Source organism: Periophthalmus magnuspinnatus, chromosome 12, assembly GCF_009829125.3.
Source record: "Periophthalmus magnuspinnatus isolate fPerMag1 chromosome 12, fPerMag1.2.pri, whole genome shotgun sequence".
NCBI classification, from domain to species: domain Eukaryota; kingdom Metazoa; phylum Chordata; class Actinopteri; order Gobiiformes; family Gobiidae; genus Periophthalmus; species Periophthalmus magnuspinnatus.
The window spans coordinates 18,933,152-18,958,673 of NC_047137.1; the positions used below are offsets into that span (position 1 = coordinate 18,933,152).

The following is a 25,522-nucleotide window of genomic DNA, read 5'->3' on the forward strand; positions in this document are numbered from 1 at the left end:
CAACAACAACAAGAAGAAGAACAACAACAGCAACAACAAGAACAATCACAACAACAAGAACAACAACAACAAGAAGAACAACAACAGCAACAACAAGAACAATCACAACAACAAGAACAACAACAACAACAAGAACAGCAACAAGAACAACAGCAACAACAAGAACAACAGCAACAACAAGAACAACAAGAACAACAACAACAGCAACAACAAGAACAACAGAAAACTGCATGAGTCTGTCTCTACTGTTGGTTGAACATTTATTAAATGATTGTTTCCAGTGTTTTTCTTGTATTGTAGTTTTCATTTCAAATGGAAACAGTTGACACATTTAGAAATTAAATCCACAAGTAAAAAAATGTAAAGTTTCTGGTAAGTGATATTTTTCTTTTAATAATTCAAGATTTGGCAGATTGTCTTTAACAAAATATCTTATCTGCAAATACAAAACAACTGGACTGGGAGAGACCGAATTTCTCAGATAATAAAGGTCTCAGGATGGACTTTTGGTCTTTTATGCAGGTAATGCCCTTGGAACGACAAAAAGAAAGATGTTTGTCTGATGTGGATGGAGTAAAGACTTAGTTGTGACATAATAAAATATTTGTAATTTTATAATGTTTTTAAATTTGACATAGTATTTTTATTTCATTTCTTCCAACAGTACTGTGGCTGATTTATTTTATTGTAGATAATGACTTGGTAAAAAGCAGAAAAACAAATGATGTCGTTTATTTAGTGAATGCAACTCTAACTGTCACCACATGGGGGCAGACTTGATCCACTGTGAGTCTCATTTACCACGAGGTCAGTGCTTTTCATTTTTAAACACTGACCTAGACAACCTTTATTTGTTTTATTTAAAAAAAAAAACCCATCTATTTAGACCCACAAAGTCTAAAATAACAAATAATAAAAAAATCATAATAATAATCATAATTGAAAGACAAATAAATTTAGGAAGTGAGACATTTTAAACTGGATCAGAGACAGTGGAAGGATCAGGTCAATCCTCTTTAATCATCATGAAAGTTCAGCTTTAGGGATTCATATTTTTATAAGATAAGTTAATGAATCTACAACTGTAAACATCAGTTCACTCTTTGACCAGTTTATTCTATAAACGTGATATTTTATAAAATGAATGAGGGATTTCTGTTTCTGGGATGGTTAATGTGAAAAGCACATCAATCAATCAATCAAACTTTATTTCTATAGCACCTTCTAACAACCCAGACTGTCCAAAATGCTGTACAACGTTAAAAAACACGATTAAACAGATGAACCCAGTGGAAATCTGTTTATTTGTGGATGACTTTTTAAACCAACAGCCTGTGGTTTAAATAAAAAAGGAGAAAAACATTCACTGGTCTAACTCCACGATGCAGAGTAAATATTTTGATCTCGTATTATTGGCCATAATATACGGCCCAGAATCATTTTTATAAACCTAAGTCAAATCTTTGTTATGTGAGTGTGATTCAGCTCGATGCTCGTGTCTTTTCTGCAGATGAGCAGTGAGCAGGACTCCAGTGGAGATGAGGCCTAATGTGGAATAGAAGTGTGTTTCCTCTTGGAGGGAGCTGTGTTTTAAGGACTCTCAGCACAAATATCTCCTCATGAGCCTCTTCACACACAGTTCTTCCACCTGGTCAAACTTTAACTCACTTGTGTTTCATCTCGAGAAGGAAATGTGACCCTCAAAGATGACCCAGTGTTTTTATACATCACTGACAGATTGTTTGACTAAATACTGTTCCTTTAAATATCCACGTGTCCAGACCATTTCCTCTCGTCACCAAATGAAGTTTGTGATGATCCTGTGTGGAACTAAATGCACAAGGTCCAGAAATGCTGCTGAGTTTCCTGTTTTGTGCAGTGTTATGTCTTTGTTTACCTTAAATCTTTACTTGTTTTGTTATGGATTTTTTGACCTAAGCTTTTAAATACCATCTTATTATTCATGAGTGTTTCTTTTGTTTGTGCCTCCAGCCCCTTTGTCTAGAGTAAACAGTTTGATTGTGATGGTATAAATATAAATACACTGTATGTATTTTCATTGTCAGCTGAGGGTTAGATGACTCTTTCAGGGAGAACAGCTCTTTGACGATTGTGCACAATTGATTCAATAAACCAGACTGTTTGATTCAAGAAAACTTCTCTGTTGATTTTATATTTTTATGATTTGTACTATTAAAATTCCACAACAGAAGCTCTTATCCCAGTACGATGCCGCTGATCAAATGTCAAATGTTTAGGTTCAAATCCAAGTTGATGCTCATTAGTGAATTTATCAACATAAATGTCCTGAGCCGGTCGCTCTCTCAAGGATGTGATGGACTTGAGTCCTAAATGTTCTATTGTCTCTGGATCAGGATCATCTACAGCTGTGACTCCACCACTGCCATCTCAGTCACACTCACGTGTTCAGTAGGGGGCAGTAGAGGGCAGTGTTCCATCAGTAGAGGGCAGTGGCCTGTAGCAAACGATGAAGTTTAAATCTGTCACTGGACACATCGTTGTAGGACTGAAGACGTTTCTCTGCTCGTCCAAGTCTCTTCTTCAGGTCTGGTCAGATGCTGCTGGACACTGTCTTATATCTGTGTGAGGGGAGGGGCCAACGACACTGAAACTGTAAACAGCTTTTGTCTCCAGTTTCAGGTGAGACTCTAAAGTGACCACAGTACTGTCCACGGACTCCGCTCTGTTGAAGTCTGACCATCACTCAAACAGACCAAATGTTTTATTCTGTCACAGAAAAGAATAAATGTTAAAATACAACTAAGGTCACACCTCAGGTCACAGCTCAGGTCACAGCTCAGGTCACCCCACTTTGTGTTAATTTGGTTTAAAAAACACAGCAGTGAAACTTAAAGGGAACAGTGCCCTCTGGTGGACGAAGACAAAACTGCACAATAGAGTTCTACAGATCTAAACCAGGACTAAACCAGGACTAGACAAGGACTAAACCAGATCTAAACCAGGACTAAACCAGGACTAGACAAGGACTGAACCAGGACTGAACCAGGTCTAAACTAGGACTAAACCAGGACTAAACCAGGACTAAACCAGGACTGAACCAGGTCTAAACCAGGACTAAACCAGGACTGAACCAGGACTGAACCAGGTCTAAACCAGGACTAAACCAGGACTGAACCAGGACTGAACCAGGTCTAAACCAGGACTAAACCAGGACTGAACCAGGACTGAACCAGGACTAAACCAGGACTGAACCAGGACTGAACCAGGACTGAACCAGGACTTACCCAGCTCTGGTACAGAAGCTTTAGTCCTGTGAATCTGCAGACTCCAATTTTGCATTTGATTTGAAAATAGGGATTTGGTTAAATTTGACTTTGAAATCCTGAACTCACTGAGCTCTCCAACATCTGAACTAAACCAGGACTAAACCAGGACTAGACCAGGACTAGACCAGGACTAGACCAGGACTAAACCAGAACTAAACCAGGACTAAACCAGGACTAGACCAGGACTAGACCAGGACTAAACCAGGTCTAAACCAGGACTAAACCAGGACTAAACCAGTACTGAACCAGGACTAAACAATTAAAATGATTTTTGACACTTTTTTTTATTTTATTTGTTTCCACGGCGACACACTCTCACAGTTGATCTACGCTACGTTAAAAAAAACAAACACAAAATGTCCGCCGGCCGCGTCCACACTGAGGCGCTGTGAGGGGCAGTGGCAGAGTGGTTAGCTCCTCCGCCTCACCACCAGAGGGTCCCGGGTTCAGTTCCCCGTGACCATGTGACTGTTTGAAGTTTAATGAGCTGTTTGTTTTGGTGACATTCGCTGCACTGTGTCACTTTTGTGATGTGCCATTGGCTTGTCTCCATGGAGATGTTCCACAGTATGGCATTACTGGAATTACAAACAAATCTATCGTCACATTTAGACGTCCTGTGTGTGCTGAGAGCTGATTGGCTGAGGGGTGTGTGCTGAGAGCTGATTGGCTGAGGGGTGTGTGCTGAGAGCTGATTGGCTGTGAGGCTGTTCTAGAGCCGTGCACGTGTCTGAAAAGTCATGCAGGTGAATACTAGGGACAGGTCAGATTTAAATACAGTTTGACAATCAGGCATCTCACATTTAATGCCACACTGAGAAACATTACAGAAAAAGTGATGATCTCAGACTGAGGGCGGGGCCTATATAAGACAATATAACTCTACATAAAGTCCTCTGACACTCTCAGGACTAAACCAGGACTAAACCAGGACTAAACCAGGACTAAACCAGGACTAAACCAGGTCTAAACCAGGACTAAACCAGGACTAAACCAGGACTAAACCAGGACTAAACCAGGACTAAACCAGGACTAAACCGGGTCTAAACCAGGACTAAACAAGGACTAAACCAGGACTAAACCAGGTCTAAACCAGGTCTAAACCAGGACTAAACCGGGTCTAAACCAGGACTAAACCAGGACTAAACCAGGACTAAACCAGGTCTAAACCAGGTCTAAACCAGGACTAAACCGGGTCTAAACCAGGACTAAACCAGGACTAAACCAGGACTAAACCAGGACTAAACTGGGTCTAAACCAGGACTAAACCAGGACTAAACCAGGTCTAAACCAGGTCTAAACCAGGACTAAACCAGGACTAAACCAGGACTAAACCGGGTCTAAACCAGGACTAAACCAGGACTAAACCAGGACTAAACCAGGTCTAAACCAGGACTAAACCAGGACTAAACCAGGACTAAACCAGGACTAAACCAGGACTAAACCAGGTCTAAACCAGGACTAAACCAGGACTAAACCAGGACTAAACCAGGTCTAAACCAGGACTAAACCAGGACTAAACCGGGTGTAAACCAGGACTAAACCAGGACTAAACCAGGACTAAACCAGGACTAAACCAGGACTGAACCAGGACTAAACCAGGACTAAACCGGGTCTAAACCAGGACTAAACCAGGTCTAAACCAGGACTAAACCAGGACTAAACCAGGACTAAACCAGGACTAAACCAGGACTAAACCAGGTCTAAACCAGGACTAAACCAGGTTTTTGGGGACAGTGTGGACGCAGCCGGACACAACAGTCCATGATCTGAAACTAAAGTCATGATTCTGAGGAATGTTCAGAGTTTGTGAAGAACGACGTGACGATGGAGCCATGACTTTCCATAGATTTTCCATAGATTTTCCATAGACTTCTGATTCTGTACAGGTTTTACAGCGTCGTGTTTTCAGTCCACTCTTCTTCTTCTTCTTCTTCTTCTTCTTCTTCTGTGCTTTTCAACCGAACAGTCGCTCCAAAAATAGTCCCAGACATCCAGGCGAGATTCCCACAGCAAAGTCCTGGAAAATCCCGGAAGTCTGATAAAGTCTCTCTTATCCAAAATAATCCGTTCACTGTTTGAACTTTTCTGACAACGAAACGATGAGTCGATTATAATCTCCATTTTGAGTTTTTTGGGTTTTTTTAAAGATTGAAGAGACATTTTGTTTTTTTGTTTTTTGGGTTTTTTTGGGTTTTTTTTGGACACTCACAAATGAGACGACGAGCGGCAAGAGCTGGACCTGGGAGGGCATCTGGAGTGTTTATATGGCAGTTTATTTTCCTACGTGTTTCCCTTTTTCAGTCTGTCCATAAATCCTCTCTTTAGTCTTCCTCTGCGTCTCCTGTGTCCCTCCTCTGGACCACTGTCAAATTTTCAGACCTAGTCCACTTCCGGTCCAGTTCCGGTTCAGTCCTTGGTCCAGTTCTGGTCCAGTTCTGGTCCAGTTATTGGTCCTGTTCTTGGTCCAGTTCTGGTCCAGTTCTGGTTCAGTCCTTGGTCCAGTTCTTGGTCCAGTTCTGGTCCAGTTCTGGTCCAGTTCTGGTCCAGTTCTTGGTCCAGTTCTTGGTCCAGTTCTGGTCCAGTTCTGGTCCAGTTCTGGTCCAGTTATTGGTCCTGTTATTTGTCCAGTTCATGGTCCAGTTCTTGGTCCTGTTATTTGTCCAGTTCTGGTCCAGTTCTGGTCCAGTTCTGGTTCAGTCCTTGGTCCAGTTCTGGTCCAGTTCTGGTCCAGTTATTGGTCCTGTTATTTGTCCAGTTCATGGTCCAGTTCTTGGTCCTGTTATTTGTCCAGTTCTGGTCCAGTTCTGGTTCAGTCCTTGGTCCAGTTCTGGTCCAGTTCTGGTCCAGTTCTGGTCCAGTTATTGGTCCTGTTATTTGTCCAGTTCATGGTCCAGTTCTTGGTCCTGTTATTTGTCCAGTTCTGGTCCAGTTCTGGTTCAGTCCTTGGTCCAGTTCTGGTCCAGTTCTGGTCCAGTTATTGGTCCTGTTATTTGTCCAGTTCATGGTCCAGTTCTTGGTCCTGTTATTTGTCCAGTTGTGGTCCAGTTCTGGTCCAGTTCTGGTTCAGTCCTTGGTCCAGTTCTGGTCCAGTTCTGGTCCTGTTATTTGTCCAGTTCTGGTCCAGTTCTGGTCCAGTTCTGGTTCAGTCCTTGGTCCAGTTCTGGTCCAGTTCTGGTCCAGTTATTGGTCCTGTTCTGGTCCAGTTATTGGTCCTGTTATTTGTCCAGTTCTGGTCCAGTTCTGGTCCAGTTCTTGGTCCAGTTCTTGGTCCAGTTCTGGTCCAGTTCTGGTCCAGTTCTAGTCCAGTTATTGGTCCTGTTATTTGTCCAGTTCTGGTCCAGTTCTGGTCCAGTTCTGGTTCAGTCCTTGGTCCAGTTCTGGTCCAGTTCTGGTCCAGTTATTGGTCCTGTTCTGGTCCAGTTCTTGGTCCAGTTCTGGTCCAGTTCTGGTCCAGTTATTGGTCCTGTTATTTGTCCAGTTCTGGTCCAGTTCTGGTCCAGTTCTGGTTCAGTCCTTGGTCCAGTTCTGGTCCAGTTCTGGTCCAGTTATTGGTCCTGTTCTGGTCCAGTTATTGGTCCTGTTATTTGTCCAGTTCTGGTCCAGTTCTGGTCCAGTTCTTGGTCCAGTTCTTGGTCCAGTTCTGGTCCAGTTCTGGTCCAGTTCTAGTCCAGTTATTGGTCCTGTTATTTGTCCAGTTCTGGTCCAGTTCTGGTCCAGTTCTGGTTCAGTCCTTGGTCCAGTTCTGGTCCAGTTCTGGTCCAGTTATTGGTCCTGTTCTGGTCCAGTTATTTGTCCAGTTCTGGTCCAGTTCTGGTCCAGTTCTGGTCCAGTTCTTGCTGCTCTCCTGATCGTTTTGGATGGATGCATCGTGACTGTTTTTCCTCAGTCTCGTGTTATGTTTTTTTCATTTTTTTTCTTTTTTTTCAGAGTTTTTGGCGTTGGCGCGTCGTTAGCACGCAGTCCTGTTCCCGCGCCGTCGTTAGCGCGCAGTCCCGGCCCCGCGGTGTCTTTAGCACACTGTCCCGTTCTCGTGGCGGCTCTTGGGGCAGCTGGAGCGGGGGAGCGGTTGCACGGAGGGGGCTAAGGTGCAAAAGAACCCGGAGATCAGGGTCAGACCCAAACCGCCCCAGGCCGAGAACATGGACCAACCGTAACCGTGACCGATGTCGTCCGGGAGGCTGTACAGGTAACGAGGGAAACGAGACAGCTCAAAGTTTATACCTGCTACGCACGTGCACAGAGAGATGATGCAGAAGGTCCCTGAGGAGAGAGGAGGACAAATGTGGATTAGAACATTAAATAAAAACACGATATGACACTGAAGAGGTGGGACGATCAAAAAGGTCTGCGGTTAATCGATCGTGGCCGTTTTTTAATAATCATGATCATCGCACACAGTTATATAAATCGCCTTTACGGCACCAAACTCACTCATGGTTCCAGTTTCAATACAATGTTTCAATGTTAGTTCTGGTGTTTCTCCACAAGGGGGCGCTCTGTCGTAGTAATGACACTTGTGAGCGTCTGTTCTGAATTGTGGACGGTTCTTCACCTCAGTCACGTCACGACTCGTGGGCAGTGGATCTGGATCCAGATGATGCCACACATTTATATCCTCCACTTGAGAAGGTGAAGTCTGATGTGGAATTATTATGTCAGAACAAACAAACACAAACAACTCGCGCGCACGTTTACGACACAAACATCCTGCTCGTTTGACAAACTTGAGCCAAAAATCTTCATCGTAATTAACACCACGAGAAATAAAGTACTGAATGTGGTTTGTGTGAATAAGTGTGTGTGTGTGTGTGTGGGGGGGGGGGGGGGGTGTGGACTTCCTGTCGCTAGGTTAGCATTAGCTGAATAGCATTTTGCACAGGGTTTTACAACAATAATGAATCTAAATATCTATAATTTACCACCTTTCTGTGTAAATATCTCACGTTACAACATGAAAACCTGCGACTTATACTCAGGTGCGGCTCAATAGTCTGAAATTCACAGTAATCGTCCCATCCCTGGTCGTTAGGTCAAAGGTCAGTACCTCCCATCAGGAATAGGAGTCCGGCCACGTACTGCATGAGCCCCCGGTCCCAGCAGCACCCGAGGGCCCCCACCACCCACCCGAACAGAATGATCGCCACCGCCATCCCCATGAAGCCCGCCGTCATCCTGCGGAGGTCTGCAACGAGAGAGAGGGTCAGGGAGGGCATCTGACACACGGGGAGGGCATCTGACACACGGGGAGGGCATCTGACACACAGGGTCAGAGGGTCACAGGACTAAAAATAAAACATCCTCTGGGTTTTTGTGTCTCGTTGGTTTGGACTCAGCAGAAAGAGACGGAAGATTTAAAGTCCAAGAAAAGAGATGGAAGAGAAAGAGGGAGAGAGGGAAGAGAGAGGAGAGAAAGAGGACAGAGGGACGGGGAGAGAGAAGAGACTGAAATGTAGGAGGGAGGAAAGAGAGGAGGAAAAAGAGGGAATAGAGGATGAATAGATGAGAGAGAAGAAAGGGGAGGGGGGAGGAGGAGACAGGAGAGAAAGGAGAGAGGAGGATACATAAGAAAGAGGGGATGGTGCAGCAGAGCGACAGAAAGGAGAGAGTTTGAAAGACGACAGGGTTTGAAGAGCAGACGCCTCACAGAGATGGAGAGAATACACAACGAACGACAGAACCAGATGAAAACACACTCTGGGTCCTGAGCAGGAGGAACACAGAGGAGGTGTGGAGTCTACCTCCCTCTCTCCTCTCTCTCCTCCCTCTTTCTCTCCTCTTTCTCACTCTCCTGCAGCTGATGTGGGATTATTGGGCTTTAGGATTAGAGAGAGAGAGAGAGAGGGAGGGAGGGAGGGAGGGACAGAGAGGAAAGAGGGAGAAAGAGAGAGAGAGAGGAAAAGAGAAATAGAAAAAGAGAGTGAGGTCGGTCTGCTGCCCCACAGTGAGGAGGTCTCAGGTTCTCAGGAGGTCAGACACAGAGAGAACAAGCAAACTCAGAGGAATCAAACCAGGAACCTCCTCCTCACATAACAACAGAAATACTGACCAGACTAAACCAGGACTAAACCAGGACTAAACCAGGACTAAACCAGGACTAAACCAGGACTAAACCAGGACTAAACCAGGACTGAACCAGGACTAAACCAGGACTGAACCAGGACTAAACCAGGACTGAACCAGGACTAAACCAGGACTGAGCTAGGACTGAACCAGGACTGAACCAGGACTGAACTAGGACTAAACCAGGACTGAACTAGGACTAAACCAGGACTAAACCAGGACTGAACCAGGACTGAACCAGGACTGAACCAGGACTGAACCAGGACTAAACCAGGACTGAACCAGGACTAAACCAGGACTGAACCAGGACTAAACCAGGACTGAGCTAGGACTGAACCAGGACTGAACCAGGACTGAACTAGGACTAAACCAGGACTGAACTAGGACTAAACCAGGACTAAACCAGGACTGAACCAGGACTGAACCAGGACTGAACCAGGACTGAACCAGGACTAAACCAGGACTAAACCAGGACTGAACCAGGACTAAACCAGGACTGAGCTAGGACTGAACCAGGACTGAACCAGGACTGAACTAGGACTAAACCAGGACTGAACTAGGACTAAACCAGGACTAAACCAGGACTGAACCAGGACTGAACCAGGACTGAACCAGGACTAAACCAGGACTAAACCAGGACTGAACCAGGACTAAACCAGGACTAAACCAGGTCTAGACCGGGTCTGGGTCTGGACTTACGCAGGGCGTGCCACTCGTCCTGGCGGATGGTCTTGGTGATGTTGTAGGACAGATTCTTGGGGATCGTGGCTGAAGAATAATGATACTTTATATAAGAACAACGAGAGATGACCCCTGGAAAAGAGAAGAGGAGAGAGTGAATAAAAGAGAGAAGTACAAGGACAAGTACAAGTACAAGGACAAGTGCTCCTTAACCTGAACCCCTAGAAAAAGCTAAAGCGCCTCACTTTTCCCCAGTCTGGTCGTGCCTCTTCACATCGCTGGCTCTGCTGACACATTTTTGACAATATATTTTTCACACTCGGGTTAAGCCCCTCCCTGATCCTCCACCTTCACGTGGTGGAGGTTTGAGCCCGACCTGGAGCTCTGTGGTCGGGGGCTTCATGCCCCTGGGTCACCCCTGACAAACAGGTCGAGGGGGACGGGTCAGACTAAGAGCCGCTCTGAAGCCCCTCGTGACAGTAGAAGGTCAAGGCCAGATACGTCCGACTTTACCGGGGCCCCACCCTGGAGTCTGGAGTGTAGAGAGATCTGAGCAGCAGTCGAAGGCGGGGACATAAAGACTGACTCTGAGGACATGGAATGTGACGTCTCTGGGGGGAGGAGCCTGATCTTGTGCGGGAGGTTGAGTGTTACAGACTGGGTATAGTCGTCCTCACCTCCACACACAGCCTGGGCTCTGGAGACGACTCCTCCAGAGGGACTGGACTCTCCATTTCTCTGGCGTTGCCGTGGGGAGCGGCGGCGAGACGGTGTGGACTCATTGTCCCACAGCTCAGCCGCCACGTGTTGGAGTTCACTCCGCTGAACGAGAGGGTCGTGTCCCTGCGCCTTCGGGTCGGGGACAGGTCTCTCACTGTGCAGTGCAGAGTACACGGCCTTCTGGGAGTCCAGGGAGGGACACTAGACAGAGCACCGACCAGGGACTCTGTTGTTCTCCTGGGGGACTTCAACGTCCATGTGGGTAATGACAGTGACACCTGGAGGACGTGATCTGGAAGAACGTCCTCCCTGATCTGAACCTGAGTTTTGTTCTGTTATTGTTCTTCTGTTCTAGTCACAGTTTGTCCAGAACAAACTCCATGTTCCAGCACAAGGTCCATCAGAGCACGAGGCACCAGGACACTCCAGGTCAGAGGTCAATGATCCACTTTGTTGTCATGTCATCTGACCTCAGACCATGTGTCTTGGACACTCGGGTGAAGAGAGGGGCAGAGCTGTAGAGCACCACCTGGTGGGGAGTTGGATCCGCTGGCGGAGGAGGAAGGACAGACCTGGCAGGGCCAAGCTCATCGTGAGGGTCTGTGGGAACATCTGGCAGAGCCTCTGTCAGGGGGGTCTTCAGCTCACACCTCCAGGAGAACTTCTCCCTGATCCTGGGGGAGGCTGTGGACATGACTCTGAGTGGACCATGTTCTCCACCTCTATTGTCGATGGGGCCGCTCGTAGCTGTGGTCATAAGGTCTGTGGTGCTTGTCGCCCCAGCAACCCCCAAACAAGGTGGTGGACACCAGAATTAAGGGATGCCGTCAGGCTGAAGGAGAAGGAAGGAGAGGGAGTCCTATCGAGCCTTGTTGGATCGTGGGACTCCTGAGGCAGCGAGTACCAACGGACCAAGTGATGTCATGGAGGAAAAAACTCGGGGTTGGGAGGAGTTCGGGGAGGTCATGGAGGAGGACGACCTCAAAGAGATTCTGGTGAACCATCCGATGCCTCAGGAGAGAGGAGCAGTGCTCTGGGAGTATGGGGCCCGGTCCCTGTGTGACCGGAGCAGGAGCTGTGTCTCTGCAGTGAGTCAGACCTGCTCCTGGTGCAGGTTGGACTCAGGGCTGCGCAGAATTTCTAGGCGCAGTCAGGGGGTCTGGTTCAGGGGTCGGAGGGGGTCTGGTTTGGGAACCACAGGATCATCTCTGCTGTTTGCAGATGATGTTTGTCCTGATGCTTCAGGACCTTCAGCTCTGGGGCAGTTTGAGTCGAGTGTGAAGTGTCTGGATGAGAATCAGCTCCTCTAAATCTGAGGTCATGGTTCTCGACCAGAAAAGGTGGTGCCCTCTGCAGGTGGTGAAGAGTCTCAAGTGGAGGAGTTCAAGTATCTCGGGGTCTTGTTCTCGACTGAGGGGAGGATGGAGCGTGAGATTGACAGTTGGATCAGTCAGGGTCAGGGTCACCGAGTCTGCACTGCTGGGAAAAATGACACGGCTAAAGCTAACAGAGGCTAAAGCTAACAGAGGCTAAAGCTAACAGAGACTAGCCCTGTGTCATTTTAATAATCCTTCATGTCCTGTGCCATGTCCCAGGGTTTACAGTAGAAATACGATTAATACCACCAAGTACAAGTACAAGTACAAGTACAAGTACACAGGGGTCATCTGAGGATGGACAGTATCCCTGTGTGTCAGATGCCCATCTGAAACCAGGACTAAACCAGAACTAAACCAGGACTAAATCAAGACTAAACCAGGTCTAAACCAGGACTAAACCAGGACTAAACCAGGACTAAACCAGGACTAAACCAGGACTAAATCAAGACTAAACCAGGTCTAAACCAGGACTAAACCAGGACTAAATCAAGACTAAACCAGGACTAAACCAGGACTAAATCAAGACTAAACCAGGTCTAAACCAGGATTAAACCGGGACTAAACCAGGACTAAACCGGGACTAAACCAGGACTAAACCGGGACTAAACAAGGACTAAACCAGGACTAAACAAGGATTAAACCAGGACTAAACCAAGACTAAACCAGGTCTAAACCAGGTCGTGTGTCTGGAGGCAGAGCAGCAGATGGACTCTCTTCATCCGTGTGGCCTGGTTTAGACTGACCCACTTCTGATCCCCTCCTCCAAAAGATTATTCTGCTACACACAGAACTGAACCAGGACTAAACCAGGACTAAACCAGGACTAGACCAGGACTAAACCAGGACTAAACCAGGACTAAACCAAGTCTAAACCAGGACTAAACCAGGACTAAACCAGGACTAAACCAAGTCTAAACCAGGACTAAACCAGGACTAAACCAGGACTAAACCAGGACTAAACCAGGACTAAACCCTGATTCTACAGGGTTCTGGCTCTATCATGGAGATGGGGGTTTGACCTGGAGACCCACATCTGTAACATCTGTCACATCCGTCTCCATGACGACGCAGCAGATTACACAGCACAGGATTTAAAGCCCAGACCCCAACACCAGTGCGCCCTGAGCGACCGACACGTCCAAACAGCGAGAACGAGAGACTACGGCCAAAGAACCGGCGCCGTGTCCAGGACTGGAGTCGACTGAGTCTGACCCAAACGAAACAGTGGATTTATGTCATGTCCAAACGTCCTGACGCCGCGGAACAGGAAGTGATCATGTCGCACTTCCTGCTCCATCAGCTCTTTGTCCAGTTCACTCTCTGTGTATAAACAGCGCCCCCTCTGTCCTCTCTCTGTCTCTGCTGCTTCAGACTCATTCTGGTCTTAAATGTTCGTATTAACCCTCTACATGATCCTGGGGTTTTTATTTCACTATTGTGTCTGTAAATCAAGATATGAACATTAATAACAGACAAATCAGGTCCTTCTTTCCCCGAGGTCGCTCCTGTTAGCGTTAGCAACAGGTTTGATTGACAACAAGCCTCTCTCCTGATTGGCTCTGTGCTTGTCGTCTGGTGTCGCTGACGTCGGACTCCCTCTCGTCTCTTTTCTGCTTTTGTCCCGTAGAAATTCTCATCAACAAAATGAAATGATGAGAGTGTTAGCATGCTAGTAGTTGTTAGCTTTACTGTTGCAGCCCCTGTGGTCTCTGAGAGGAGTGAAAAGCTCTTATAAACTCATCCTGGTGAGTGATGAGGATGTTCTGATGCATGAGGTCAGAGGTCAGAGACTCAAACGGTTTCATATGAGCTGGTTTTATGTTTTTATGTTTTTAAGACGTAAAAATCAGGTTCAGCGTCTTTAAAACGTCTCTACAGATCCACCTGATTATAAACTACTGCATTTTATGAAGTATTTCTTGTATGTTTATTTGTGTAGTACTGCGTGTAGTACTTTCTGTAGTACCTTCTGTAGTACCTTCTGTAGTACTTTCTGTAGTACTGTATGTAGTACTGTGTGTAGTACTTTCTGTAGTACTGTGTGTAGTACTTTCTGTAGTACTCTGAGTGTAGTACTGTGTGTAGTACTTTCTGTAGTACTGTATGTAGTACTGTGTGTAGTACTTTCTGTAGTACTGTGTGTAGTACTTTCTGTAGTACTGTATGTAGTACTGTGTGTAGTACTTTCTGTAGTACTGTGTGTAGTACTTTCTGTAGTACTGTGTGTAGTACTTTCTGTAGTACTGTGTGTAGTACTTTCTGTAGTACTGTGTGTAGTACTTTCTGTAGTACCTTCTGTAGTACTGTGTGTAGTACTTTCTGTAGTACTGTGTGTAGTACTTTCTGTAGTACTGTGTGTAGTACTTTCTGTAGTACTGTGTGTAGTACTTTCTGTAGTACTGTGTGTAGTACTTTCTGTAGTACTGTGTGTAGTACTTTCTGTAGTACTGTGTGTAGTACTTTCTGTAGTACTGTGTGTAGTACTTTCTGTAGTACTGTGTGTAGTACTTTCTGTAGTACTGTGTGTAGTACTTTCTGTAGTACCTTCTGTAGTACTGTGTGTAGTACTTTCTGTAGTACTGTGTGTAGTACTTTCTGTAGTACCTTCTGTAGTACTGTGTGTAGTACTTTCTGTAGTACTGTGTGTAGTACTTTCTGTAGTACTGTGTGTAGTACTTTCTGTAGTACTGTGTGTAGTACTTTCTGTAGTACTGTGTGTAGTACTTTCTGTAGTACCTTCTGTAGTACTGTGTGTAGTACTTTCTGTAGTACTGTGTGTAGTACTTTCTGTAGTACTGTGTGTAGTACTTTCTGTAGTACTGTGTGTAGTACTTTCTGTAGTACTCTGAGTGTCTGGGTTCACTGGGAGCGTCGTGTTTTGAATAATTTAAACTTTTCCTCCACACGAGATTCACTCAAACAGATGCAGTACTCTGTGTATCTGTAACACGATACTGTGTACCACGAGCCACCGCGAGGAGGTGTAGTAAAAGTAATAGTAGTATCTGTAGTAGTGGCATTAACAGTAGTAGTGCTGGATGCAGCAGAAGGACCTGATTTGTCTGTATATGTTGTCTGTATACAAACATTTAAGACCAAAATGAGTCTGAAGCAGCAGAGACAGAGAGAGGACAGGAAGTGCGACATGTTCACTTCCTGTTTGGAGTGCGGCGTTAGCAGGTTAGCCGTGTCCATTTATATAAACAGTCTGTGGGGGACACAGGTTTGTCTCTCTGGTCTCGTCCACAGTCTGAGATTCACAGGATGTAGAAAGAAAAAGACGTCTTTGACGAGACGCAGCTGCAAAAGACTCAAAGACTCGACTGTGAGACACAACAACGAGACACTGAGAACACGCCAGAACTAAACCAGGACTGAACCAGGACTGAACCAGGACTGAACCAGGACTGAACCAAGACTGAACCAGGACTGAACCAGGACTGAACCAGGACTGAACTAGGACCAGACCAGGACTAAACTTGGTTCAGTCCTGGTTTAGACCCGGTTTTAGACCTGGTTTAGTCCTGGTTTAGTCCAGGATTAGCCCAGGTTTAGTCCGGATTTAGTCCTGGTTTAGTCCCGGTTTAGTCTGGGTTTAGTCCTGGTTTAGTCCTGGTTTAGTTCGGGTTTAGTCCTGTTTTAGTCCTGGTTTAGTCCTGGTTTAGTCCTGTTTTAGTCCTGTTTTAGTCCGGGTTTAGACCTGGTTCAGTCCTGGTTTAGTCCGGGTTTAGACCTGGTTCAGTCCTGGTTTAGTCCTGGTTTAGTCCGGGTTTAGTCCTGTTTTAGTCCGGGTTTAGACCTGGTTTAGTCCTGGTTTAGTCCTTGTTTACTTCTGGTTTAGACCTTGTTTAGTTCTGGTTTAGTCCAGGATTAGTCCGGATTTAGCCCTGGTTTAGTCCCGGTTTAGTCCGGGTTTAGTCCTGGTTTAGTCCTGGTTTAGTTTAAGATTAGTCCGGATTTTGTCCTGGTTTAGTCCTGGTTTAGTCCTGTTTTAGTCCAGGTTTAGACCTGGTTTAGTCCCGGTTTAGTCCTGTTTTAGTCCTGTTTTAGTCCGGGTTTAAACCTGGTTCAGTCCTGGTTTAGTCTAGGTTTAGTCCTGGTTTAGTCCGGGTTTAGTCCTGGTTTAGTCCGGGTTTAGTCCTGTTTTAGTCCTGTTTTAGTCTGGGTTTAGACCTTGTTTAGTTCTGGTTTAGTCCAGGATTTGTCCGGATTTAGTCCTGGTTTAGTCCCGGTTTAGTCCGGGTTTAGTCCTGGTTTAGTCCTGGTTTAGTCTGGGTTTAGTCCTGGTTTAGTCCTGGTTTAGTCCTGGTTTAGTCCTGTTTTAGTCCTGGTTTAGTCCTGTTTTAGTCCTGGTTTAGTCCTGTTTTAGTCCGGGTTTAGTCCTGTTTTAGTCCTGGTTTAGTCCTGTTTTAGACCTGGTTTAGTCCAGGTCTCTGGATCAGGACCACGGACAGTTCCAAACACAGAGGAGCCGATCAGGCCCGAGTCTCTGTGGCCCAGACTGAGGCCTCTGCCGGGGCCTGGTTCGGTGTTTAACCCGCTCTGACCCCCTCTCCACCCGGCCCCAGACTCACCTCTCCGGATGTGCTCCTCCACCTCTTGGTCGAAGCCGTCGCGGTGGCAGCGGCGCCACAGGCCCATGTTGGTGGAGTTGTACTGTCGGTTACACTCGTCCGCCGCGCTCATGGCGAACAGCTGCCTGCGGCTGCGCGGGAGCGGCAGGCGGTGGTCCCCGCGCGCGGCGCGGAGCGGGAGGCTGTTGTTGGGGATGTAGATGAAGCCCGGGTCTTTGCGGCGGCTCGTGAAGCTGCGGCACCGCTCCCGGTACCGTCTGGCGTCGGTCTCGTACCAATGATCCGAGCACATCGCCACGGCGAGCATGGCCAGAGCGCACAGAGACAGAGACAGTCCGGCGTACAGCAGGAACCTCCCGGCCGCCATCGCGTCTACAGCCGCATCAGCACCGACAAAACCAACGCTCCGGGCGGATCACATCACATCCTCGGCCCGGGACACCTCCACACGGCCCGGAGCGCGCGGCCCGGTGCACACGGAGCGCAGAGGAGCGCAGAGGAGCGCGGAGGAGCGCGGAGGAGCGCGGAGGAGCGTCAGCCGCGAGCGGCGGCCATCTGGACGCACATATGAGCGCACGTGAGCGCGGGCACGGAGGAGGTTACCCCGCGGAGCGCGCGTCAGTTGCGGACACACGGACACGGGACACGGGGACACGGGGACAGTCACAGCTCCGCTCTGTCTCCTGTGTCTCCTCCTCTGTGGAGCCTGAGGAGGCGCAGTCCTCCGAGCCGTGCGCGAGCCCTCTGCGCGTGCACGCGTGAAAAGATGACGGCAGCTGCTCCACGAGCCTCAGCGACCAATCAGAGCGCGCCTGTGCACGCGCGGCCTCCACCAGGCGCGCTCACGTGCGGCCGCTGTTCAGAGGATCAGGACAGAGGGACAGACTGTCCCCTGTCCCTTGTCCTCTGTCCTCTCCCCTCTGTCCCTCTGTCCTCTGCCCCTTATCCCCTCTCTCCTCGTCTTCTGTCCCTTGTCCTCTGTCCCCTGTCCCTTGTCCTCTGTCCCCTGTCCCTTGTCCTCTGTCCCCTGTCCCTTGTCCTCTGTCCCCTGTCCCTTGTCCCCTGTCCCTTGTCCTCTGCTGCTCAGAGTGAGGCGGTGGGCGGAGTCATGTACACAGTATTGTAAATATCATTCTTGTATATTTATATATAAATACACAGAGTAAAACAGACCACGTCACTAAAATAATCCAGTCTAAAGCTTTAAACAGCCACAGTACAGACGTGCTGCTGTCCACCTGTGCATCAGACACCAGAGTCCTGCCCTGTCCTGTCCCTGTCTCCCCCTGTCCTGTCCCTGTCCTGTCCCTGTCTCCCCCTCTCCTGTCCCTGCCATGTCCCTGTCTCTCCTTCAGCTGGTGCCATTTTGAGGACGGTTGTTGGACACTGAAAAGATTGAATGTTTTGTTTTAACTTGTTCATTTCTATGGCAACAGTCCTCACTTTTAATCACTGAGACCTCAGACTGTCCCCAGACCCCAGAGCTTTGACCCTCACCCCCTGCACCCCCCCCCCCCCCCCTGCACCCCCCCCCCCCCCTGCACCCCCCTGCACCTCCCCCACTGCACCCCCCCCCCCCCGTGCACCTCACCCCCTGCACCTCGCCCCGCACCTGTCCCAGGACAAACACAGAAGCCCCATGTCATGACTCCACAACGGATGCGGCTGAGGGCGAGCTGCCCCCTACTGGACACACAGAACAACAGCAGCAGAGGATTTTAGTCTAGAAAAGACTCGGTCCAAGCAAAAAGAACAAACTTATAAAGTGACAATAATCACACGTCTAAGGGTTTGGACATGAGACATTTACACTGACATGAAAAGAAGGACACAACGGCAGAAGTGACAACCAGAAAGAAAACATACAAACCAGGACTAAACCAGGACTAAACCAGGACTGAATCAGGCCTTTGAATATTGTATATATATATATAGATAGATAGATATAGATGAATATATATATATAGAAACATGTCCAAAATATTACAAACGTTTTCGTATCATTTATGGCCCCGGAACCTTTGATCAAACCAAAGTTGACGCACGGAGCTAAAACAGAGACGGACACGTTTACAGTGTGACTCTTAGCTCAGGGTGACAGCAGCCTCGTGTTTAACTTGAATTATTCTGTTATAATTAAAGTTTCGGATGTCTTAGTTTGGCACAGACACGCGGGTAAAGAGGAGGAAACATCACGCAGCGTCACGAACTCTGACCCCGGAAGTGAAGCGCGTGTCGGTGGATTTTGTTGGAGATTAGCATTAGCATCGGAGCTAACAGACTCGAACCTTCAGGACCGCAGCGCATTTCCGGAGTTTTGTCACAGTCTGAGTCTCAGGTGGGTTTAAACTGTGAACAACAAGAATGACACGAGCAAAAGTCCCACACTGTGTGAAAACTGCGGCGTTTGTAATAATGATTCAGGTTTGGTCATTCATTTTAGTGTAAAAATGACTCATTTAATACAACATAAAGAGGATAAACGACATTTATCACCTGCTCATCAGAATAAATATGTGTACAATGACAATACTACTGCTACTGCTACTTATACTGCTTCTACTACTACAGAACCTACACCTCAATAACTACTACTACTACTACTACTACTACTACTACTACTACTACTACTACTACTAGTCCTGGGTTAGTCCTGGTTCATTTGATCCACCTTTTCTGTTGGATCATTTCTTGCTTAGAATTACAGTGAAAATGACGTATGATGATGTCCACTTTTAGACCTGGAGTAGTCCGGTTATAGACCTGGTTTAGACCTGGTGTAGACCTGGTTTAGACCTGGTTTATATCATGTTTTGCTGCTCATCCATGCAGTCCAGTTCTGGTCAGATTCCTGCTGGACACTGCCTCATATCTGTGTGAAGAGAAGGCTAAGTACACTGAAGCTTTGTTGACTAGGGCTAATGAGTTTAGTGTGAACTGTGCCTGAGTCATACTTAGCCTACTGCTGCTCACACCTATTAGCATATTGGCTATTGACCCTGTTGTTCTCTTTGTTTGCTTTGGGTCTGAGGATGCAGTTATAGATGAGGGACAGATTATGTCTCAGGCCTCTTTCCTGTTTAAGGAAGGATTGTCTTTCCAAACAAAAGTCTCTTCTTTAACTCTCATCTCAAACCATTTCTTTTCTCTGCTCAGATCTGACCCGCACTCTGGTCAAAGCAGTGGTCAGTGTCTTTGAGATGCAGATGAACAGCAGACTGGGGTCCTGAGCTGCTCTCTCGACAGTATTTGTACATCCTCTTTTGGGTTGTCCATTTATTTTCTCCAGTGTGACGCTCACTCTTCACTGAATGGAGGAGACACATCACTTTGTTTGTGTCTCGGGGTTTTGTCCTTTGGGTGTGTTAGCTTCAGTGTGGTTAGCTCCTCCCCTCACACAGATATAAGGCAGTGTCCAGCCGTAATCTGACCAGAACTGAAGAAGCGTCTTCGATGAGCAGCCAAACGCCTTCACTCTAAAACTTTTTGACTTGAATTTTTCTTTACCAGTGAAGGAGAGTTGGACCCAGAGAGCGTCTTCCAAATCTATAATGTTTGTCAGCGTTGATTCTGTTTGGAGCTGGTTTGGCACACGCTCTGTTGTCATTTTTAGCTCTGTTGTTGTTATTGCAGTGCAGTAAGAGAAGACCAGTGTTTAGTCTGTGTTTAAAAGTGTCCAGAAGTGAAACATAAACAAGTCTCACCCACCGCCATCTTCTCTATTTGAACTGTCTGTGGTGAGTCACAACAGTCTCCTCTTGAAATGATGAAGACTCCCTGTACGAGGAGTTGTGTCCTCCCTAGACTGTCTCAGAAGGACACTCTCAGGAGGACTCGTTTGTGGTTTTGTTCAGATGCACCAACATCTGATTATTATCTTGATTTTGTTGTTTACGTGTCATTTTATTAAAGCTCCATGTTCCTCTGTTCTCTGATCTGATCTAATGTCGTTTCCTCGTCACACACAGACCTGGAGTTGTGTTTTGTTTCATTCTCACACGTTTAACACGCAAACCTGCAGATTCTTCTCTCAAACTGAAAACACTCTGTTCCACCTTGTGATGTCATCATGTGGTGATACAGGAAGTGCTCCACTGTGTTTTTAAACTCCACCTTCACTAGAATCATCTGGATCATTTCAGTCCTGTCTCTACTCGACTAAAAATAAAATGAGCTGCTAACTTGTTAACTTCTCCTCTTGTCTCCTCTCCTCCTCCTCTCGGCTCCTCTCCTCCTCTTGTCTCCTCCTCCCCTCCTCTCTTTCTCCTGTCTCCTCTCCTCTTGTCTCCTCATCTCCTCCTCCTCTTGTCTCCTCTCCGCCTCTTGTCTCCTTTCCTCCTCTTGTCTCCTCCTCTCCTCTTGTCTCCTTTCCTCCTCTTGTCTCCTCTCCTCTCTTCCTCTCCTCCTCTTGTCTCCTCCTCTTGTCTCCTACTCTTCTCTCCTCCTCTTGTCTCCTCTCCTCTTCTCTCCTCCTCTTATCTCCTCTCCTCCTCTTGCCTCCTCCTCTTGCCTCCTCCTCTTGTCTCCTACTCTTGTCTCTTCCTCTCCTCCTCTTGTCTCCTCTCTTCTTCTTGTCTCCTCCCCTCCTCTTGTCTCCTCTCTTCTTCTTGTCTCCTCCCCTCCTCTTGTCTCCTCTCTTCTTCTTGTCTCCTCTCTTCTTCTTGTCTCCTCCCCTCCTCTTGTCTCCTCTCTTCTTCTTGTCTCCTCCCCTCCTCTTGTCTCCTCTCTTCTTCTTGTCTCCTGCCCTCCTCTTGTCTCCTCTCTTCTTCTTGTCTCCTCTCCTCCTCTTGTCTCCTCCTCCTCTTATCTCCTCCTCTTGTCTCCTCCTCTTGTCTTCTCTCCTCCTCCTCTCCTCCTTTTGTCTCATCTCCTCCTCCTCTCGGCTCCTCTCCTTCTCTTGGCTCCTCCTCTTGTCTCCTCCTCTTGTCTCCTCTCCTCCTCCTCTTGTCTCTTCTCCTCCTCTTGTCTCTTCTCCTCCTCTTGTCTCCTCTTTAGGCTGAGCTGTTAACTCGCAAACTCCCACTTGATGACATCACGAGGTGTAACGTCTCATTTTGTTGTTTGTAGATGTCACAGACGAATAATAAAGTGACTCAAACATGTGAATGAAACAAACACAACTCCAGTCCGTGTTTGAGGAGGTAAAAACATTAGAACATGATTAAACTCACCGAGTCCATTTGACGTAACATTGGACCTTTAATTCTAATCAAACCGTTTCCTCTCGTGGTGAATGACCTCGCGTGTCTCCGCAGCCGCCCCGGGACAGTCTGACATGTCCGGCCCGTCGTCCTACGCCGTGAGGATGGCTCGTCTCGGCGCGCAGATCTTCGGGGAGGTGGTGCGGCCCACGGACACTCGGTCTCTGAAGGTGGTGCGTCTGTTCCGAGAGCAGCCTCTGGCCAAACGCAAAGAGGTGTACGACTGGTACCCGCAGCACAAGATCTACTACGCCATGACCCAGAAACTCCGCTTCCTCGGCCTCTTCAGGTCAGAGCACGCCGGGACCAGACGGGCGAGATCAGACTGTAGGCTGTGTGTGATCAGGACTAATCCTTTGTGTGAAATTAGGGATGAGACTAAATAATAATCTGGTTTATCGCGATGAAAAGTGTCGAGGAGAATCGATCGTGTGACGTTTTATTTATTTGTGACGATCGCAGACAGAGATCATGTCCATTACATCATCAGAATGAGCAGAACAAAATGGCGTCTCCTGATGGTCTCCTCTAGATCAATGTTCAGTCCAGTTTTTTATTAACACACAGAATATCTGGTCACACGTCACGACGCACACGGACACGAGCGCCGGTCTTGTCTTGTCGTCACGTGTAAAAAAGTACACAACTATGACAAGTGTTTAAATGTGGAGCTTATTCATAATATTTAAATGATAATGATTCATTTTCAGAACATTTTAAAACCGTCATCAGATCAGATTAATCACAGTCACTTTGGACGAGACAATAGTGACACCACATTTCAACACGTCACATGTCTGTGTGACATGGGCCCGGTCTGAAGACTGTGTGAAGTGGTCTAAAGTCTGTGTGAAATGGTCTAAAGTGTGTGAAATGGTCTAAAGTGTGTGAAATGATCTAAAGTCTGTGTGAAATGGTCCTGGTCTAAAGTCTGTGTGAAATGGGCCTGATCTAAAGTCTGTGTGAAATGGTCTAAAGTGTGTGAAATGGTCTAAAGTCTGTGTGAAATGGTCTAAAGTCTGTGTGAAATGGGCCTGATCTAAAGTGTGTGTGAAATGGTCTAAAGTGTGTGTGAAATGGTCTAAAGTCTGTGTGAAATGGTCTAAAGTGTGTGTGAAATGGTCTAAAGTGTGTGTGAAATGGTCTAAAGTGTGTGTGAAATGGTCTAAAGTGTGTGTGAAATGGTCTAAAGTGTGTGTGAAATGGTCTAAAGTGTGTGTGAAATGGTCTAAAGTGTGTGTGAAATGGTCTAAAGTGTGTGTGAAATGATCTAAAGTCTGTGTGAAATGGTCCTGGTCTAAAGTCTGTGTGAAATGGGCCTGATCTAAAGTCTGTGTGAAATGGTCTAAAGTGTGTGAAATGGTCTAAAGTCTGTGTGAAATGGTCTAAAGTCTGTGTGAAATGGGCCTGATCTAAAGTGTGTGTGAAATGGTCTAAAGTGTGTGTGAAATGGTCTAAAGTCTGTGTGAAATGGTCTAAAGTCTGTGTGAAATGGTCTAAAGTCTGTGTGAAATGGTCTAAAGTGTGTGTGAAATGGTCTAAAGTGTGTGTGAAATGGTCTAAAGTGTGTGTGAAATGGTCTAAAGTGTGTGTGAAATGGTCTAAAGTCTGTGTGAAATGGTCTAAAGTGTGTGAAATGGTCTAAAGTCTGTGTGAAATGGTCTAAAGTCTGTGTGAAATGGGCCTGATCTAAAGTGTGTGTGAAATGGTCTAAAGTGTGTGTGAAATGATCTAAAGTCTGTGTGAAATGGTCCTGGTCTAAAGTCTGTGTGAAATGGGCCTGATCTAAAGTCTGTGTGAAATGGTCTAAAGTGTGTGAAATGGTCTAAAGTCTGTGTGAAATGGGCCTGATCTAAAGTGTGTGTGAAATGGTCTAAAGTGTGTGTGAAATGGTCTAAAGTCTGTGTGAAATGGTCTAAAGTCTGTGTGAAATGGTCTAAAGTGTGTGTGAAATGGTCTAAAGTCTGTGTGAAATGGTCTAAAGTGTGTGTGAAATGGTCTAAAGTGTGTGTGAAATGGTCTAAAGTGTGTGTGAAATGGTCTAAAGTCTGTGTGAAATGGTCTAAAGTCTGTGTGAAATGGTCTAAAGTCTGTGTGAAATGGTCTAAAGTGTGTGAAATGGTCTAAAGTGTGTGTGAAATGGTCTAAAGTCTGTGTGAAATGGTCTAAAGTCTGTGTGAAATGGTCTAAAGTCTGTGTGAAATGGGTCTGGTCTAAAGTGTGTGTGAAATGGTCTAAAGTGTGTGTGAAATGGTCTAAAGTGTGTGTGAAATGGTCTAAAGTGTGTGTGAAATGGTCTAAAGTGTGTGTGAAATGGTCTAAAGTCTGTGTGAAATGGTCTAAAGGCTGTGTGAAATGGTCTAAAGTCTGTGTGAAATGGTCTAAAGTCTGTGTGAAATGGTCTAAAGTCTGTGTGAAATGGTCTAAAGTCTGTGTGAAATGGGTCTGGTCTAAAGTGTGTGTGAAATGGTCTAAAGTCTGTGTGAAATGGGTCTGATCTAAAGTCTGTGTGAAATGGTCTAAAGTCTGTGTGAAATGGTCTAAAGTCTGTGTGAAATGGTCTAAAGTCTGTGTGAAATGGGCCTGATCTAAAGTCTGTGTGAAATGGGCCTGATCTAAAGTTTGTGTGAAATGGTCTAAAGTGTGTGTGAAATGGTCTAAAGTGTGTGTGAAATGGTCTAAAGTCTGTGTGTAAATGTAAATCAATATTTGAACCCATTTTTGTCGCTTTTTGTGTCTCTGGTTCATATTAAAAAATTAATGAATTAAATAATAAAATAAAATTGATTCTCTCAACCGAAAGTTCTGAAGTGAATCTCTAAAATGTTTTGTTTGATTTCAGGGATGAACACGAGGACTTTAAAGAGGAGATGCGGCGTCTGCGCAAACTCAAAGGAAAAGGAACGCCCAAAAAAGGAGAAGGGAAGCGAGCCACCAAGAAGAAATGACTCGACTGAGCCCGAGTCGAGTCCACGTGTGTTTGTGTGTGTTTGAGTCGAGTCCACGTGTGTTTGTTTGAGTCGAGTCCACGTGTGTGTGTTTGAGTCGAGTCCACGTGTGTTTGTGTTTGTGTTTGTTTGAGTCGAGTCCACGTGTGTTTGTGTGTTTGTTTGAGTCGAGTCCACGTGTGTTTGTGTGTGTTTGAGTCGAGTCCACGTGTGTTTGTGTGTGTTTGAGTCGAGTCCACGTGTGTTTTTGAGTAAATAAACAAAATGTTCAAATGCTCAACGCTCATGTCTGTTTTGTTTTATTAAGATTACACAACAGTTTTAGAAAATGTAGAAGAGAGGAGCAGGAGTCAGAGGAGTCAGAGGAGTCACAGGAGCAGAGGAGTCACAGGAGCAGAGGAGGCAGAGGAGTCAGAGCCAGTAAAAAAAAAAATATTTTTTTTAATAAGTTTTTAATTTAAGAAATGTACTTTATTATTATTATTATTGTTGTTGTTGTTATTATTATTATTTTCATTATCATTATTTTCATTATTATTATTATTATTATTTTCATTATTATTATTATTATCATCATCATTTTCATGATCATCTCTCATCCTGCTCCGTGCTCAGTGGCGCCCCCCTCAGGCCGCTGCTCGCTCTGCT

At 46.3% G+C, this 25,522-nt stretch overlaps 3 protein-coding genes across 3 annotated transcripts in view; 1 reads left to right on the top strand and 2 right to left on the bottom strand.

The window, feature by feature from the left end:
• Nucleotides 1–25,522, bottom strand: part of LOC117379338 (NACHT, LRR and PYD domains-containing protein 1a allele 5-like) — a 186,619-nt gene that overhangs the window by 34,349 nt on the left and 126,748 nt on the right. The gene's annotated exons all lie outside the window — the stretch shown is intronic.
• tmem178bb (transmembrane protein 178Bb) lies at nucleotides 7,102–17,408 on the bottom strand. Its single transcript, XM_033976342.2, has 4 exons — nucleotides 16,726–17,408; nucleotides 10,071–10,184; nucleotides 8,356–8,493; nucleotides 7,102–7,571 (listed from the first exon to the last, which is right to left on the bottom strand). Exons 1-4 carry the CDS (start codon nucleotides 17,090–17,092, stop codon nucleotides 7,321–7,323), a joined length of 870 nt encoding a protein of 289 aa, XP_033832233.1. The 5' UTR covers nucleotides 17,093–17,408; the 3' UTR covers nucleotides 7,102–7,320.
• Nucleotides 18,785–25,152, top strand: mrps33 (mitochondrial ribosomal protein S33). The gene is made up of 3 exons (XM_033976345.2): nucleotides 18,785–19,063; nucleotides 21,981–22,215; nucleotides 24,769–25,152. The coding sequence occupies exons 2-3, from the start codon at nucleotides 22,001–22,003 to the stop codon at nucleotides 24,872–24,874; spliced, it is 321 nt and encodes a 106-aa protein (XP_033832236.1). The 5' UTR covers nucleotides 18,785–19,063; nucleotides 21,981–22,000; the 3' UTR covers nucleotides 24,875–25,152.